Genomic DNA, 19,393 nt, shown 5'->3' with positions numbered 1-19,393 from the left:
ATCAATCAATCAATCAATCAATCAATCAATCATTCAATCAATCAATCAATCAATCAATCAATCAATCAATCAATCAATCAGTATATTCTCCTGGGGGCAGAATCACGTTTTTAGATTTCTATCAGAAAAATTGAAATTAATCACACTAGAAAAGGCAATGAAACTGCAGAAGTTCCTATATAGATGATAATGGTATGGATTTAAAATACCAATATTGTGACATATATGATATTCATTAAAAATATTGAATCTATCTTAAAATGAAAAATATTTGAAGGCAACATCTGCTCTGCAACGTCCATGGCAGATCAACAATGGGATCTTGTAAGGTTTCACAATATATCACTTATGTTTCTACATTACATTATATCAGGATAAATAATATCTTCACACCAGTATTTTGATATGTATATTGTATCACCAAATACTTGCCAATTTACACCCAACTAAATATAACCTATTTACATAGTATGTAAATTATATATATGATATAACATAAATATAACCTCCACCCTAACTTGGGTGGAGGTTCAACTTCCACCAGAAAATCAACCAGAGTCATAAAGGAATGCTTTGAATGAAACATATCAATGCAGTATAATTTGTTCAGCTTGCCTGGTTAAAGTCCAGATCTAAATACGAAAGAGAATATGCAGCAAAAGACACACATGATTTGCAGCTAAAGCTGCGGCTGTAAGTGAGAAGTGACATATTGATTTGGGGGGGTGAGGTGTTAGGAAAGATAATTATTGCACTTATCTCAGTTCTAAGAATTCTGATAAACATGTTTTGTGCTTTCTTTGTCGGTCTATCAACAGAATCACAATAAATACTTTGAGATGTGTTTTACCATAACACAAGTAAGAAAACTTCAAACTATATTAAAACATTTGCTAGACATAATAACCTAGTGTTACTTTGTTTCATGACAGCTTTTTAAGGACAATGGCAACTTTCTTGGTGTAAACTTACTTTCCACAGAATCTTTTGATAAGCCAAACTGGGAGTTATTTACTAAATGGTTACCCTAACCCTATATTCACTCTACAGCTAATTTTTAACCTAAATATCAAATGTACGTAAATGATTAGAAGGGAGATTAATCCGGCATTGTAAGTGATCAATACTCATGAGGTGATGTACACCATTTTTCTTTCTTATCTCATGTTTGTACATCTGGTTTCTGTTCCTCTTCATATGGGGAACACTATAAATACTTATCTCAACTTGACCATTTAAGTACAGATAAAGGTCAGGATAGATTTTGTTAACAGTAAATCTTTTTTTTCTTCAGAAAGGTTCAGGTCTCCTGTCCTTTTATGGTTAAGTGTTTTTTTTTCCTCTTCTGAGAACTCCTCTGTAACAATGATTTATAAACTTTGATCGATTTGGTTCTTGACAGATTACTTATGTTTTACAGTTCAATTTCCTAGAATAGAAAATGGCACAGAATGCTCTTAATATAAATATAATAAACTATAAATCAGTAAAACTACTAAATAATATATTTTTATTATTGTAATTAGATGATTTTTTTTAATTGATAGGATTTTATTTTAATATTGCTATATTGCTGTGAGGTAAGATATTCTGTCAGAATGAGGCTGTAAATGTTATTTCAGTGTTGTTTGAGGGCATCAGTGGTAAATCAGCTTGTATTACATTGGTGGAGTGGTGTTAATTGTGCTTATTAATCATGTGTCTATCCAATTGCTTAAAATAGATTCACATCCTTTACGGTACCTTCATGGTTCTTTCTCTGGTACTGCTAATACAAAATAGGAATTATCTGATTCTTACAATGCACTCCTTATTTGATCAATATCTTTTAAGCAAGTGACAACAAAATGAGAACCTGTTGATGTCTGCAAATGAGTTGCTATTAAATATCTGGAGGAGTGTTGATATTAAAATATGATTGTCTATTTTTCTGTATTTTTAAGCATATAAAATAAAAAAAAACTTCCATCAGAAATGCAAGAAAAAGCTAATCAAATCTCACTTCACTTCAGACAAAGGCATCATGAAGTCTGCTCTGAAAGTCTTAGGCGCTTTTACCTTTTTGCATATCTGCTTCTCTAGTCCCGTGCGTCGTCCAACCAACTGGCTCAGACAATGCCGGGCCTCCACGAACATCTCCATCACAGCCTTGGAAGTCCTGCCAGGAGGAGGCTGGGACAACCTTCGTAACCTGGACATGGGTCGAGTGATGAACCTAAGCTACTTTCAATGCCAAACAACTGAGGATGGGCTCTACTTCATCCCAGATGAGGTGTTTGTCATCCCACAGAAGGAGACTGGCTTGGAGACCAACTCTGAGATAATCAGCTCCTGGCAGGAGCAGAAAAGCACCACATCTCACTCCATAAACTCGGACGTATCATTCTACTCCATCCTTAATGGCAAATTTTCTCTAGAGAGCACAAGAATGAAATCCCATCAAGTCAAAGATTCATCAACAACAGCCAGAGTGCAGGTAAGTTTTTCATTTTAATTTAGCTGTGTTGTACATAAACAGTACAGTAAAACGTTTTTTTGTAGTTTTTAATGCAGTACCTTCAAAAGGTTTTCAAAACCCTTTAAAATTTGCACATTTTGTCAATATGGCAAAAAAACTGTCCATGCAGTATAATTGCAAGTATTATTTTATTGTATTATGTGATAAACTAACATTGTTTCAAATCAGAATCTGTAATATCTGGCATGCATACATTAAACTACTAATTTATAAAGACTTTCATTGACAACAAGAAATTTTTTGGGATCTCTAACAGGTTTGCACCCGTACCTGATCATCAATAGATGTCAGGATGGACTGAGGATATGAAAAAACAAATATCATTATAGTTAGACTATTTGTTTAGGGTCATTGCCTTCTGGAAGACAAAATCCTAACTCAAATCCTTTTCAAACTCAACTTTCACATTTTTTATTAAGAATTACCCTGTATTTGTAGCTTCATCTACAAACCCACAAGTTCTGGTCCTGTCAAAGAATTCCTACAGCATGATAGTTCCATCACCTTTGTTAACTGTATAGATTTAGTGTACAAGGTGATGCACAGCAGGATTTTCCTGCTCATGTAGTGTTTTCATGTCGGCATAAAAGGTAAACAGTCTTTTAGAGTATCATTCATATATCCTCTCCCCCGCACATTACTTGGGGTCGGGAAACCTTTACAAGAGGCCACCAAGTAACTGTACAGGTGGAGTGAAAAAGCAATGCTCTCGAATAACGGGTCCTTCCTACCCTAATGTGGTCTTTAAATCTGGATCATAAGGAAAAAGATGAGATCTCTGATACAAGAGGCTGAAAGAAGTTTCCGCACAGGGTGAATGGGCACCCTCAGATATAGGGTGAGGAGTTAAGCCATGCAGGTAAGAATAGAACTGGGTCCCTTCCACATTGAGAGGAGTCAGCCAAAGTGCCTCAGACATCTTTTCTAGATGCCCCCAGGACTCAGGGAGGATGCTTAGAAGGCAGCCCATGACCCACACTCCTTCAAAATTGTTTGACCACCGATGCAACTTCTTTAAGATTTATTAAACTGCTCCGGTAAAATACATAAGGCTGACTACCATGCAGCTAGAGAAGGGAAAATTTTGAATTCCCAAAATTGATGTTATGGTTCTCCTCTTTTTGGGATTCTGAAGTTTTTAGTTTTCAGTTATCAGTTATTCTGTTTTGTTGATCTTTGGTTTATTTTTCATTATATTAAACCAGTTTGTATTTTTACTCTCTGTTGACCCCCTTTGCTTGCTCCCTTTCCCCTTCGCTTCATTCTAGTTAGTTCCAATCACACCTGCTCCAAATTTAGCTCATTAGCCCATCCTTTGTTCTGTTCCCCTGAAGCCGGGCATACACTGTACGATTTTTTGCCCTTTTCGGGAAGATTCTCCAGTCGTGCAAGAATTTTTCCATCGGGCCGACTTTCAGCCTGATTGTGCGTCGTGTAGTGTACAGGGGGTAATGAAAGGGCAATCAGCCTCTAACGACCACCTCCAAATCAGGAATCGTGAGATCGGGGGAAAATCAGACATGGCTTCTGGAGCGACGAGTCAGAGTAGCGCCATTGCACCATGGAGCCTAGTCGGATGTGGTTTTTAGACGTATTTAGACGTTTGTCATTACCCTCATGACAATAGGTGAGGGTGGGAACATAGATCTATTGTTTTTCGTCCTTCCTTTCTGATAATATGCTCGCTCGTATTGCTCAATCAGAATCAAATTATTCATTTTATAATTTTAAAACTCATAAAAAAGGTACATTGAAGTTCGTTGCGACTTATCAAGAAATTTTAGGGGTATGAAAACCTTTGGAAGACAGTGTGGACGGATCGCTAGAAATAACAAGTATCAATTGGCTAAGGCAATAAATATGTAAAAAAAAATGCAAGCTGTGCTACTTTCAGTCTGGAACATGAACAAATGTGTTGAAATATAAAATAAATGTTTGATTATACAGAACTGAAAATAATCTATATTCTGATTGCTTCTTTCAAAAGGTCCGCAACTTCATCTACACAGTGAAAGCCTACCCAGACTTCACACTGGATTCACGCTTTTCACAGCAAGTAAAACAAATAGGAGATGCAATTGAAAACAATCAGACAAGGAATGCAGACTATCTCTCTGAGAAGATGGTGCTGGACTATGGAACCCATGTTATCACCAGTGTAGATGCTGGGGCTTCTCTGGTGCAAGAAGACTACCTCCGTTCCTCTTATGTCTCAGATAGTGCCTCAGATAGTTCCACTGTTAAAGCTCAGGCTGGTTTAATTTTTTTTGACAAAATCAAATTTGACATTAGTAGTCAATCAGGTAAAGAAAGATCAACACTTGCAGCATATCAGTCAAACATTCAATACTCCATTATTAAAAGCCATGGAGGCATACCTTTTTATCCTGGGATCACTTTGCAGAAGTGGCAGGAAAGTACCAGGAATAACCTGGTTCCTATTGACCGTTCAGGATTTCCCCTCCACAGCATTATGAACTCAAACACTTTTCCTGATCTGCCAGAACCTACAGTGGGCAAAGTGGCCAATACAGTGAGCAAGGCAATAGAGCGCTACTACAAGATTAACACCCGTCCAGGCTGCGTTGACATCACCTCCAAGAACTTCAACTTTCAGGCCAATGTGGATGATGATTCTTGTGAGGGCCCTGCCACCAACCTCAGCTTTGGGGGGGTCTACCAAGAATGTACACCACTCAGCCAAGATGCAGGTCCACTTTGCGAATCACTTGCCCAGAAAAACATTGCAACTGGTGACTTCTCCTGTAGCTCACCGTTCTCCGCTACTTTATTACGATCAGAAGTGAGACAGCAGGGTTACACACAGAATTACTGCTATGATGTCAGCTATCCCTGTGGCTTTCTGGGATTGTTCATTTGTAATAGCAGAAACTGTGAAAATGTGTATCATGTTCGCTCTGCACATGTGCATACCTACTGGTGCTCTGTGAATGGACAAGCTTCTTAAAACTCAGGGTTTCTATTTGGAGGATTCTACAGCACTTCCTTTCAGAACCCCATAACCAAATCCAAAAGCTGCCCCCCAAACTTTACTCCAGTAAAATTTCTATCTGATGGCCAAACAATCTGTGTGAGTAGTGATTATGAAACTGGTACCAGGTACTCTGTACCATTCGGCGGCCTTTTCAGTTGTGAGTCTGGTAACCCACTGGCCAAAAACCTGCACAGATGCCCTCCAAAATTTAGCCAACACCTCGTAACAGTAAGTGATGGATGTGAAATTCTTTACTGTGTCCAGTCTGGACTTTTCACAGGGGGTGAGCTGCTACCAATCCATCTCCCTCCCTTTACTAAATCTCCTCTTGTCAGCATGCAAGCCACCAACACTGTGATGGTGATGACTGAAGGAGAGAAGAGCTGGGTCAGGGTAGGGCCCACTAAAGCGTGGAAACTTGTTGGACCACAGGAAATCCCAGAACTTATGAGAAAGTTCAATCCTAGACTGAATCAGATGTCGAGTGGGCAAAAGGCAGGAGTGGCATTTGGAGTGATGGGTTTGATAGGACTGGTTGTCATAGTGGCTGTGATTGTTGTTAGGAGGAGGAGAAGGTACTCTGGATTTAGGTCAGGAGGTTATCAGGAAATAGTTGAAGTAGCAGAGAGGGAGATGCCCACTGAGGAGACCTAGAACAAAATTGGATTGTTTTTGTTAATTTCTTCCATTTTGATCTCAGATGCTTTATGATTCTTAAAGCAAATTTTCACAAATTTCAATAATTCTTTTCTTGATTTCCACACCTTTCAGTTATTTTTTTGTTCTGTAAAAAAGGGAATATTTGATACCAATCCGAAAAAATTTATTTAAAGTAAGTATTTGTGCAGATTATATTTTGATTACACCTGAAAAACCTGCAATATTGAGGGAAATGCACAACTGTTTATTACCACAATAGAAGAAGACCTAAAGAGACGGTTGGCTCTTTCATTGTCATTGTGAGGAAAAGCTGAAAGGAAAAAGTTTTCTACATTTCTATGGATGGATCCCATTAAGTACCCTATTAATAGTTTTGTATAGCACATCTGTGCTAGCAGACCTTCTGACGACCACCATTCATTCATGTGCAGTCTGAAAGATGCTGTAACAACCGTAACATTCTTACCTACCGTACCTATATTTACCACACCTAAGATTGTGGTGTCTTTTGATTTTATATTGATTTTTTTAATTATCTAAGCTTATGGTTTAACTTTTTCTCATGTTCTATATATTATATAAGTAGGAAATTGTATAAGCAGACTTCTTTTGTAAAACAGCATATTACATCTGTGCATGCAAAACTTTGCATTATATAATAAAACTATGAAAGGATCTGTATAAAGCAGGTTTCGGCCCCATGGAAATGTTACTTTCTGAAGTGCACACTTCATTTTTAAACTTCATGAAGGACCTATTCAGCTCCAATGTGGCTTAGAAGCACATAAAAAATATAATTTAGTGTATATTGTTTACCCATTTTTCAAGTTCGTATTCTATGAAACTGTGTTTATTTTAACTTTACATGTAAAACATTTTATAAAAGTGCATCAAAGCAATACATCACTTCCATCTGAGTCACTTTTTTCCAAAAAACAAAAAACAACAACAAAAATACTACTATTAAGCTACTATTGTATGTTAATTGCTATTAAAATGGAGATGACTAACCTTTGAAATGTAATATCTGACTTCATAATAATAATAACAATGACAGCAGTAAATTAAATTTTTTTGTGAGTTGTACATATGAATGTTATGACTTTGATCAAATAAAATCTTGGAATCTTCTCAACAACAGTGAGACATCAATGCAGAAGCTGTTTTAAGTTTGTTTTCTTTTATGGATCATTGCTCATGGGTTGTCTTAAATATCTGAGTAAATGAGATGTTTTATTTCAAAGTCTAAAGTTTCTGGGGCAATTCTTAAAATAAAAAGTATGATTGACAAACCTTTCTTAAAATACAATTCCAATCTTTGAAGTACATCACTATAACTTTTGACTCTAAACATTTTGACAGCCTTTAGTTTTCAGGGTTAGCTGGAAATGTGTGTTGTGGTCTAACTTTAGACCACAACACACTAGGGCTAAGAAGTTTAGCAACAGTTGTTTAGGTTTAATTCTATCTGCCTGTGTAAACTGACTAAAAATGTGCTGAGGAGGATGGATGTCCATGTAAAAAAAAAACCATCAGCACTCAGACTACAGATTGCTCTGGTGCAAGCTGACAAAGTGAATTTAATTAATTTAGTTTTTTTAAAAGACTCCTTGACAGGTGTCAAAAATGTTCAGAGTTAAAGTCCAGGTGTCTCTGATTTAAGCCTGTTTTGTGGTTTTAGTTCTAATTGTTTTTGCCATGAAACATAAGGATGAATTCAGTAAATAGGAAGGCACTTTATACTCACCGCTAATTATGGTTAAGAATATGTAATGCTGTGAGCCCATTTGTCTGCCAAAGGCCCTAGGAACCTTGATTAAGTAGCATTCTTGGAAAAACTCTCAAATATGAAATATATGTCTGGTAGCTTTTCACAACATAAAATAATGGGTCATCACTGGATCTTTTAGTGAGATAATGATTATAAATCATGGCTAAACCAACACAGAAATATCTCAGAAGAGACAAAAACAACCCTCTTCTACATCCCATTCCCTAATTTGTACTGAGAACTTATCCTGTTTATGAGGAAACCACAAGAAGAGTGTGTGAGCAAGACCCTTAGCCCCACACTGCTCCCTGGGCGCTGCACAATGGCAGCCCACTGCTCTCCAAGGGGATTGGTTAAATGCAAAGGTAAATTTCTCCAATGTGAGATTAATGAAGCTCTATTATTATTATCAATCTTCTGTAATACATGAAAAAATTGTGTGTCCATCCACACCATTAACCTTGAATGTACCAGTACCTGTGTCCCCAGTGAAAACAGTTCTTTCTTGATGCAAATTTTTCACCTGCTAGATAATATTTGTCCAGCGGTTGTGTTTTCTAATGCCTATAGATTAAATTACTGCAAAAAATATTGCAAGAAATAGAGTGCAAACATTTATAAACAGGATTCTTTCATTATCTACTGTTAAAGTATTTATTTAGCTGTACGAACCTTTTTGCACAATGTGCATCAGGGCTATATATCTAATAGCATAATACTGTATTTATAAAGTAAATATGTGAGTGACCGTCTACCACAAGCGATGGTGGTTTTAAGAGGACAGAAAATATATGTAGGGTATAGAACGCAAAAACACAGATGCACTCGTCTAGGGCTGCTTTTTATGCTGTACTAATACAGCCAACAGTTGCTAGGCAGGCTCAAAAATTGGGAGGCAGGAACAGGTCAATTGACAGGCCAGAAACATAACATATATCTGCTCCTCTGTCATTTGAAGGCCAATTTAACATACATTAAACCTATTCTGAGCCATGTATATTACAAACTATAATCATCAATTTTTACGTTTTGCAATATTTTCCCCCTTAAATTGTTATTCTCTATGGATATTATTTTATTTCCTTCTTAAAACACCCTGATTTAAATATCTTTATAGTTTATAAGTACTTTGCATAATTTTGCATGCATAATACATCATATGTTATAATCGCTTAGTTTCTTTTCGCTTAGTTTTCTTTTAAATAATGGGTTGAATCCAAGCACATGCTGCTGTTTTTTTATTCTATTTAAATAGGCTTTCGTTTTTTAACAGTAATATCAGTAATTTTCACATTTTATTGAAGTGATTACATACATTTAATTTTGCTTCAAGGTCAGTTAAGTATTTTTGAATTGAAGTTCAACTTCTTCCCCGATGCCATTAGACAGCTGAATGTTGAAAAAACTCTAAAGCTTGTCAAAGACTCTGCATCAAACTGACCATATCAATGTGTTTTTTTGCACCATGTTTTCTTTCTCCCACAGTGTTTACATTTGGAAACTGCTGCACTTTAAGAAATGGATATGTCATGAGAGCTGTACAAAACAGAATTTTATCAGAATTTGTCAGAATGAAAAAAAATCAGAATCAAAAGCTGGAATAGACAACTTTCTTTTGGCCATGACAGTAGCAATGGACTACAGCTTTTCTTAAGCTTCTACAGTGATTAGTGTAACTCTGTTTTAAAGGGAAATTTCTCTGCTAATTTAATGAACTACAAAGGTACTAATAAAGGTATGGTTGGAAACAAAGTCTTTAAATGTACATTGTCTTTCATTTTGTGAGCTTGCAACAGGTATGCAACTTTTTACATGCAATGAGCCATTTTGCGGCTAAGCAAAAATCATTTAGAGCCGCAAAGTATTGTATGACTTAAAAAAAAAAAAAAACATAGCCTATTATTTTTTGTTAAATATCTGCCATGGGAAATTTGTTGCCATCTTAAACAACGTAAAGTTTATTTTTATTTTTAGCTTTTATGATGAGGAAAAAAATAAAACTATTCATAAATATGAAGCATGAATTTTCTCTATAGGTTTATATTTGATGTAAAAAAATAAAACACATATTTTCCAACTAATTAAAAGAAAATGGGCTTTAAAAGTTATTAAAACATTATTTTATATATGACTTAAATCACTTATATATATAAGTGATGGGTTAATGAGGCATCTTGAAGCGTCGACACATTGCCAAACTGTATTGATGCTGCGTTGATTCTATTTCACAGAATACTGACACCTGCTGGACATTTAAAGACACTACAGGCAGCTTATTTGATAGACTAAACTAAATTGATTTGATAACCTTGGACAATGATAGAATTTAAGTTATTGTAGGTTACATTGTATTATTTCATATCTATGTTTAAATTGAAAATATCCTTGATGTTTTTAGGTGCAGCCAATAAATAATATAAATATATCATAACGTGAAAATTTATGGGAAAAAATTGAATAAGGATGCTTGTGGACTAGGATTTTAAATCATATTTTAAAACAATAAGTACAGTAAAAACAGTAGATAAACTAAGTATCAATTTAAAATTTACTTTAATTCAGATAAGCTGAGAGATAACTGAGAGAAAAAGGATGACACAATGTGAAAATGTAATTAAAAACCCAACAGCAGAAATGTTCCTATTCCTTTTAGGCTGCTCCAAAAGTTTTGATAATTTTAATAATGAAGAGCAAAACATGAGACATTTTTTTAGCAGATGCATCATGTTGACAGATTCGTTTTTAAACAGTTTAGTGAGTCAGTTAGAAACAACTCCTGGATCGGTCACATGACTTTCTGGAAACGACACACGCACAGATACAGCTCTATGAAGCTTCTGGGATATTCATTTGGTTAGGTAAGTAGCAGAGGGGGTGCACTACAGGGGCAACAACGAGACGACTGTTATGTATGTGATATAACAATATATTATTCAATGGTACTATTTTGTGTTCTATGTGGAAGAACACCGAATATGGTATCAGCGCATTGATCTCATTGTGTTCTGAAAAATATGTTGAATAAAAAACGAAGTCACATTCCACTGAGATTCTGTTCATTCTATATAGTTAAGTTATGGAAAGAAACATAACAACGACCATCAAAACAGGAATGGTTTTGCAGGTGGAGGCCACTGACATTTTTTCCCCTCCTCATCTTATCTGACTCTTTTTCACCAGTTTTTTTTTTTTTTTTCACCTGGACCCTACAGAGGTTGCATAGGCAGTCCAACTCCTCCAGGATGGCACATCAATATGTCCCATTGCTAGAAGGTTTGCTGTGTCTCCCAGCAAGAGATTCCAGAAGACAGGTAGTTACTCCAGTAGAGCTGGACAGGGCCGTAGAAGGCCTTATTGTAACCTTTAGTTCTAACGTTTTGTATAAGGAACATTCTGTCCTGTAAACAAGTTTCTTTAAAGAAGCTTTAAAAAAGTCATCACCTCTGACTCTGAGCCGCTTTTCTTCTGAGTGTGTTTAGAGTAGGGTCTTCAAATGTGCTTTGCTTTTGAAAAAAGTATAAAAAGACAAGATCAATCTTTTGTTGCTTATTGAAACAGTATCTCATCTTCTTTGTTGATAACAAATTACCTAACAACAGAGAATAGTTAACCTTCAATAAAAATGATAAATTGTGAAAAATTGTAATTGTGAAAAAATGTATTCTCAGTAGCTAACATATCATTAGCTAGTGTTCACTGGCGACAATATACAGTAGTTTTTAAGTTATTGTGCATAATCAGTTTGGTTTCAGCTTTTTCCTCAATAGACTTAGCAATGATTAGCAATTAAACCTTGGCTGAACGCTTGATTTTTCCTCTTATTCATTACAATTATATGTTTAAGCTTAAAATGCACACACAGGTCCTATGTTTATTTTTTCCTTGATAAGTTAAATATTACTACCATTAGAGGTAACAATTTTCTTGGAAATTATACTGTTAGTTCTCCTTTATTATGGTATTTAATTTTACTAAAGAAACATATAGATGCATATAGATAAACATATATATGTGTTTAAACATCAGCCAATACAGGCTCATACCTGGAACTTGGATTGAGGAAAGGAACCTAATGAGACTTGATAATATGAATAAACTCCTCCAAAATGATTTTGCAATAGTTTCTATACTTGCTATAGTTTGTACAAAAAAATGACTTAAATATAGCCATTGAATTTGTGTTACTTCAAGATGCTTTTGTATCTCATGATATTTCATACAGCCATTTTATAGAATAACCCAGTAATTATAAATAAGGCCAGTACATTTTCTTCTGGACAAAATACTATTAATGGATTAATATAAAATTAGCTGATGAAAATTATGGCCTTTATGAAATGCTGCATTATGTATTTGTTGTGGCTTTTTATCAGTGGACTGTGAAATTATGATAGGTATGTTGCATAGTTTAATTTATTCAAACGAGGGAAATTTAATGTGCAAAAACATCAAAATTATTTGTTTTCCTTTCTTTTAAAAGGTTCGCAATTTGATCTACACTGTTAAAGCCTACCCAGACTTCACACTGGATTTCCGCTTTACCCAGCAAGTCAAAGAAATTGCAGACGCAATTGAAAACAATCAGACAAGGAATGCAGACTATCTCTCAGAGAAGATGGTGCTGGACTATGGAACCCACGTTATCACCAGTGTAGATGCTGGGGCTTCTCTGGTGAAAGAAGACTATCTTCGTCTTTCATATGTGTCAGTTAATACTTCAGACAATGTAAACATCAAATCACAGGCTGCATTCAAATTTTTTGATGATCTGAAATTTGATATTAGCAGTGAGTCTAGCCATCAAAGCTCATCCCAAGAAACATATCAGTACAACAACAATGTTCAGTACTCGCTAATTAAAAGCCATGGGGGCATACCATTCTATCCTGGGATCACTCTGCAGAAGTGGCAGGAAAGTACCAGAAATAACTTAGTTGCAATCGACCGATTTGGATTTCCTCTTAGCAATTTCATAAACAAAAACACTTTCCCTGATCTGCCAGAACCTACAGTTGGCAAAGTAGCTCGTAGAGTGATAAAAGCAATAGAACGCTACTACAAGATCAACACCCGTCCTGGCTGCGTTGACATCACCTCCAAGAACTTCAACTTTCAGGCCAATATTGATGATAATTCCTGTGAGGGCCCAGCCACCAACCTCAGCTTTGGGGGGGTCTACCAGGAATGTACACAACTCACCCGAGAAGCAGGTGTACTTTGTGATGCACTAGCCCAAAAAAACATAGGGACAGGTAACATGTCTTGCCGCTCACCTTACAATTCAACTTTGTTGCGATCAGAAATTAGACAGCAGGGTTACAGTTCATATGAATGCCACACAGAAAGGGATGATTGTTTTTTATTCTTTAATTGTGACAGGCAGGTTTGCGGCAATGTGTATCGTGTTCGCTCTGTTCGTATAGATACCTACTGGTGTTCTGTGAATGGATTAGCTCCAGAATATTCTGGATATCTGTTTGGAGGAATATACGGTCCCTCCTTTTTAAATCCCATCACTAGGTCCAAAACCTGTCCTCCAAACTTCATCCCAGTAAAGTTTCTGTCTGATGGCCAAATAATCTGTTTAAGTAATGATTATGAAACTGGTACCAGATACTCTGTACCATTTGGAGGTCTCTTCAGCTGTCAGTCTGGTAATCCACTGGCTAAAAACCAAAACAGATGTCCTCCCAAATTCAGTCAACACCTCGCTACAGTAAGCGATGGATGTGAAATTCTTTACTGTGTCCAGTCTGGATTATTCACAGGAGGTGAGCTGCAACCAATCCGTCTTCCTCCATTTACCAAACCTCCACTTGTCAGCATGCATGTTACAAACACAGTGATGGTGATGACTGAAGGAGAGAAGAATTGGGTCAGGGTGGGCCCCACTAAAGCATGGAGACTTGTGAAGCCAGAGGAAATCCAGAACCTTGCTCGAACATTCAACCCAGGATCAAATCCAGGATCAAATCAGCCCTCTTCGTCTCTCAACACAACAAAAGATACAGGGACATAAGTAAGTCTATGGAAAATCACACTAGTAGTGGAGAAGTGCTCGGGTTTATGCCATAAAAAAAGGCTAGAAATATTAAACAAATATTCAGTTTACTAGCATGCAGAACAAGCAATTTGCTATATAAAGTACATTTTGACAGATTTCTCATATGGGAACAGATTAGTTAGAACATGTGAGGGATTTTGAAAAAAGAAACACGCGTAAACAAACTAAATCAGCTACTATCTGATGTATCAGTTTGAAACCCTGCACTTGAAGGAAAAAATGTACAAGAAGCTACTTGGTGCTATTACAGAAACATACTGATCACTCTAACAAGCTGTAAAAACAGATGACACTGTCTAATTTATCAAGATAACAGCTCACTATTAGCTATTATAGAGAAAAGCCTTTTCAGGTTAGAGCTGGCTATAGATGCAAAACATCAACAACATAAATCCATCCATCCATTCATCCATCCATCCATCCATCCATGTTAATGGCAGTCTACAGGTGAGAGGCGGGGTACACCCTGGACAGGTCACCAGTCTGTTGAGGGCAACATAGAGACACACAGAGAGATAAAACCAAGCACACACGCACTCACACCTTAGGACAATTTAGAGATGCCATTTAATAGTCATGTTTTTGGACTGTGGGATGAAGCCGGAGTACCCAGAGAGAACCCCTACATGCACGGTGAGAACATGCAAATTCCATGCAGAAAGACCCCGGTCCGGGAAACGAACCCGGAACCTTCTAGCTGCAAGGCAGCAGTGCTACAAATTTTAAATATGACTATTAAATAAGGGAAATAATCAGGCATTTAATGGTTTACTTGGCAATATAACTGCATGTGGAGAATAAGAGGTGCACAGTGAACTGCATTATAGCACTGAATCAAGTCCTTGGAAAATGTTAAATTGTGGTGACAAACGAGCCTTTACACAATATAGGGGATTCAAATAATTAGTGGAAATGCTAATAGAAAGTCACAATGTCTCAATAAAATTTATAGGATTTTTAATAAATTTCTGTTTAAGAAACAGTAATTAACAGCTGTCAAATTTTTATTGCTATTACATGAATACATATTTGATATCCAGCAATAATAGCATTTATAAGGTTTTTCTACAATAGGTATGTGATAAAAACTTAGGCACAGAATATATAAATGCTAATCCTCCTTGACTTTACCAACACACCCACACACATTCCAGTGACAAGCATAAATAGACAAAAGCAAACCTGGCTTCATGTTTTGTTGTGAGGCTGTCTGTGCACAAAGACCACAATGGAGACATTTTAAACAAACAGGATCATCAGCCATACAGCTACATACATTGTACACACACACACAAAATAGCCCCTGAACACTAAGACAAACATTTACGGCAGAGATAATAAAACAAAATGCATCTCCTCTCTTGTGACAGCATAAAAACTCTCCCTCCCCCACACAACCAAGTGCCAAGAAACACTGTACAAGGCTGGCTGGAATTTCCAGAACTGGGTCTTGAGCATAAAAACAAATCCACTCAGGCAGAGGAAATTAGTAATGCTGAAGGTGAAGGAATGAGAAAATAGGATGGGTAGAGAGACAAGCAAATGCAGAGCTCCAACATAATAAAACTCCCTCCTCTTCAATATGCAAAGGGAAGAGTGAAGACTGCACACAGCAAGCTTGCAGCACAGCCTGCCAAAACTCACTGCAGACACGACGACAGGTTTTCAGTCTCTTTGCACTGCACTGTTTAGCTAACTGTACCATGGATGGAAAACATAAAGACCAGAACCAGACTAAGTAGTTAAGTTCGAAAAAAGAAAGGCGCAACTTTCTTGCTGCTGCTAAGAAGAAAGAATTTAAAGGAATAGAAAGAAAACAAGTAAGTAAAAGGTGCATGCGTTTTAGCCTTGATGGAATCTTTTAAAGGATTATCACTAAGGATCTGAAGATTATTACAAACCAAAATGTAAAGAACTAAAAAGAAACATTTGAGACATTGTATTTAACAGTGTTTAAAAGCAAATTAGTTTTTCTTGGGCTTCTTTGTGTTCCCGTCACATTTAGGTAACCATGCAAGCAGGGGGAAACCAGCAGAGAAACTTTTTCCTGACTGTGCTGACACTTTCGGTTACATTGGAGGCTTATAGAGCTCTAAGCTGTCGAATTGGCACTGGATCAGAGTGTGAGAAGGCTCCATTTGTCCCGGGCCACAACCTAGCAGGGGAAGGTTTTGATGTGGTGCGTCTGCGTCGCACAGGCGCTTACGTCATTAACGTCAAAGCTCATCTGGATGACAACCACACTTGTACACTGTGTCCAAACAGGTTTCAGAATGGACAGGTGATAACTGTATAACCTGCTTCTTGAATTTATGTTTTCTTTCCTCTTAAAATCTCCTCAGTTAAGTTGAAACTTTATATTGTTTTCAATCCAACCAATTCATTTTTTATTCCTCATCTTTAAACTTTGGTTAGATTCAGAGGCTTCCTGCAGCAGTCCTGGACTGGCGTCTCTTCAGCCGCTGCAGTAAGCAGCTGTCTAGTGCACTTCACCACTCTGTAGACTCCCTGCTGCGTAGTTCCAGCTCACTGGTTAACAACAACTGGGGTTTGGGTTTGAGCCTAGACAAAATCGGACAGGCTGTGCTAGGAGGAAGCCGCTCAGATTTGGCCAAGTTTGCACGCTCCCAGCACAGTGTGGACAAAGCTACATTTGCCATTCATGAAATCAGTTGCTCCTATTACAGGTAAACTAGTTATACATGTTTACTTCACTGTATTGTGTTTATAAATCTAATAAATAAAAAGGCTTTCCAGAACCTAAAATGTCAGACATTTATGTCAGCCTATTGGGAAACTTCTATAATTTTTAAGGATATATTTATGGCCTTAGGAGATTCCTCTAAATTATTAAAACATGTGGCTTAATCATATTCACTTTTGTAAATCTTTATTTCTCGACTTATTTTCTTTTTTTTTTTTCTACATCCACATGACAAGTGGCATAACATAGAGTCCACAGGGAATTGCACTGAATGCATGCTGTAATACAAACCTAGCAATGTTATCAAAATGCCTGCTTGTAAGCAGCCTTAAATACATTTTAAGTTTCAAAAATTTAAATGTATTAAAATGTATCTACATTTATTTGATTATTGTACTTTTGGGGCAATTAATTGTATTTACTGAGAATTTATTTATTTCTATATTTATTTCTTAATATGGTAGAGCTGGTCCTCCATATTAAAGTGCATTAAATCAATATTGAAACTTGTCACTAAAATGTGCTACATAAATAAACTTGCCTTGCCTTATACTCCAGGATTAGGGTATTTTGTTTATATGAACCCACTTTAATCCTTAATTCAGTGAAAACATTGATGCCTGGATTAAAACTATCCCTCAAAAACATTTTTAATAAGGTGACTCAAGTAAATCTAACTACGTACTACCCACCTCAACCAATGATAAACTACCCATTCTGCAAACTTTTCACTGCAGTACAGCATAATATAAAAAGAATAACTTTATAGCTAGTTAAAATAACACTTTAAGTTGAATAAAAATTCCTTTCACAGAATTATATGAAAACAACCCCATCACAAATTGTTTATACACAAAATTTTACTTTCAAAATAGACTATGTGTCAATGCTGTGACTGAAGGTCACAAGCTTGGCAAGACAAGAAGTTACAATGTTTACTGATAGGCTCTTTTTCTGCAGCTGATCATTGCAGCAAAGAGGTGAATATTCAGTTTGTTACTGTGTTACAGTTGAACGCTGCATGCCTTCTGTTTTTACAGCTACAGGCTGGCTGACCATCCCCAGCTGAGCTCAGAGTTCACAAAGCATCTGAAGAGACTCCCACAGAGTTTAAGCACATCCCAGAACAAAGCTCTGTACAGACGCCTCATAGACACCTATGGAACACATTACATACACCAGGTTTCCAGGCTTTTTCATTTTTGCACAAATTTTACACATGTTTTGATTGCATTTATAATTCCGTGTTAAAGTAAAAGTTAAATATACTGCTGAACGGTCAGTTTCTATTCTCTTGTTTCTAGGTGCAGCTTGGGGGTAAAGTGAGGCGTATTACTGCTTTCAGGACTTGTCTGGCTACACTGAAGGGCTTTTCAGAGTCAGAAATCAAAAACTGCCTGAATCTCGAACTCCGTATGGCTCTGGGTTTTCTACCTGGCAATGCATCTTTCTCTAACAAGTGTGACAACCTTTTGAAAGGGAACATGAGCATGGGCTTTTACCAGGGCTTCATGACTCATAAGATTGAGGTAATCGGAGGGGAGAGGTATTTTCCTGACATTCTTTACCAACAAGACCCCTCAGAGTCATACCACAGCTGGATAAACAGCCTTCACAACAACCCTGATGTAGTTTCCTATGCCATCTTCCCCCTGCATCATTTGGTGGAGGACAGTGAGATCAGTGAAAACCTGAGAAGCATGGTCACAGAGTACATAAAAGAGAACCAGCTGGAAATGGAGCAGCTCGGCCAGAAGAACTGCTCCCCAGCTCCCAACTTGGATCACAATTGTTGTCCTTTACGAGCCGGAAGAGGAACTCTAAGGCTGGAAATCCACAGAGCTGCAGGTCTGAGGGCTGACACCTTCACAAAAACAGACGCATACGTAAAAATATTTTACACCGGCATGTATGAAGAGACCGAGACTGTGATGGACAACAACGACCCAGTTTGGAACGCCACTTATGATTTTGGCTCAGTGGAACTGGGTCAGGAGATGAGGTTCGAAGTCTGGGATAGGGATGTGCTTTACAATGACAGAGCAGGGATATGTATCATCTATCCTGAGAAAGGAACCCATTCTTTGAGCTGTCAGCTCCGAAAAGGTGTTCTCTATTTTACCTACGCCGTCAGCTGCGATGCACATTTGACAGGATTCAGGTGTGGTAGATACTCTCCACATGCTGAATAAAAAACATGCTACTGTATCTTCAAATCTGCACTGGGCATTTTTTTTCCTTTTTGACAGAGTTCTTCTAAACTGCATATTATATATATAGTAATTTCACTTATGCAGATGGTAGCATATTCCAGGGCTTTTCCACTGAGCTCATTATAGGTGCCTGCAAAACAAGAACAAGATGTAAAAGGCTGTAGGTATCAGTTGTATTCTTATTAAATTCCTGTTATAATACAAATATGCCTTTCATCTATTCATAATCCTTTAGTATAGATGGATGTATGAAATGTATTTATTGAGGTTTTGTATACACAGGCTGTGCGCTGGTGGCTGGTATTTCCTTCCCCTTTCAGACACTGCAGCATGTGGGGAATCACGTAACTTCTCTGATCCAGTCAGAAGCATAAACAAAGAGAATGGCAGATGTGCCCAGTGAAGAAGCGTCTAACAGCTGTAAAAAAAAATTTAATCTGTTAATACTATGGAGATGAGCGAGAGCAG

General features: G+C 37.0%; 2 protein-coding genes across 2 annotated transcripts; both read left to right on the top strand.

Annotated features, from left to right (window-relative positions):
- Positions 1-2,015: 2,015 nt before the first annotated feature.
- Positions 2,016-13,963, top strand: LOC119781126 (macrophage-expressed gene 1 protein-like). The gene is made up of 2 exons (XM_038281510.1): positions 2,016-2,476; positions 12,425-13,963. Exons 1-2 carry the CDS (start codon positions 2,024-2,026, stop codon positions 13,961-13,963), a joined length of 1,992 nt encoding a protein of 663 aa, XP_038137438.1. The 5' UTR covers positions 2,016-2,023.
- A 1,518-nt stretch (positions 13,964-15,481) lies between these two features.
- On the top strand, positions 15,482-19,127 carry prf1.5 (perforin 1.5). The gene is made up of 5 exons (XM_038281447.1): positions 15,482-15,828; positions 16,014-16,289; positions 16,424-16,695; positions 17,753-17,894; positions 18,017-19,127. The coding sequence occupies exons 2-5, from the start codon at positions 16,020-16,022 to the stop codon at positions 18,902-18,904; spliced, it is 1,572 nt and encodes a 523-aa protein (XP_038137375.1). The 5' UTR covers positions 15,482-15,828; positions 16,014-16,019; the 3' UTR covers positions 18,905-19,127.
- The last annotated feature ends 266 nt before the right edge of the window (positions 19,128-19,393 follow it).

The sequence above is a fragment of the Cyprinodon tularosa genome, unplaced genomic scaffold (genome assembly GCF_016077235.1).
Source record: "Cyprinodon tularosa strain WSP-4 unplaced genomic scaffold, ASM1607723v1 ctg171, whole genome shotgun sequence".
In the NCBI taxonomy this organism is placed as follows: domain Eukaryota; kingdom Metazoa; phylum Chordata; class Actinopteri; order Cyprinodontiformes; family Cyprinodontidae; genus Cyprinodon; species Cyprinodon tularosa.
This window is presented reverse-complemented; position numbering and strand designations above follow the sequence as displayed.

Excerpts from the sequence above, each read along its gene's own strand:
- LOC119781126 (XM_038281510.1), top strand. The coding sequence starts at position 2,024 with ATGAAGTCTGCTCTGAAAGTCTTAGGCGCTTTTACCTTTTTGCATATC. Across the intron at positions 2,477-12,424 it reads CAACAACAGCCAGAGTGCAG|GTTCGCAATTTGATCTACAC; the intron begins GTAAGTTTTTCA and ends TTCTTTTAAAAG.
- prf1.5 (XM_038281447.1), top strand. The coding sequence starts at position 16,020 with ATGCAAGCAGGGGGAAACCAGCAGAGAAACTTTTTCCTGACTGTGCTG. Across the intron at positions 16,290-16,423 it reads ACAGGTTTCAGAATGGACAG|ATTCAGAGGCTTCCTGCAGC; the intron begins GTGATAACTGTA and ends AACTTTGGTTAG. Across the intron at positions 16,696-17,752 it reads ATCAGTTGCTCCTATTACAG|CTACAGGCTGGCTGACCATC; the intron begins GTAAACTAGTTA and ends CTGTTTTTACAG.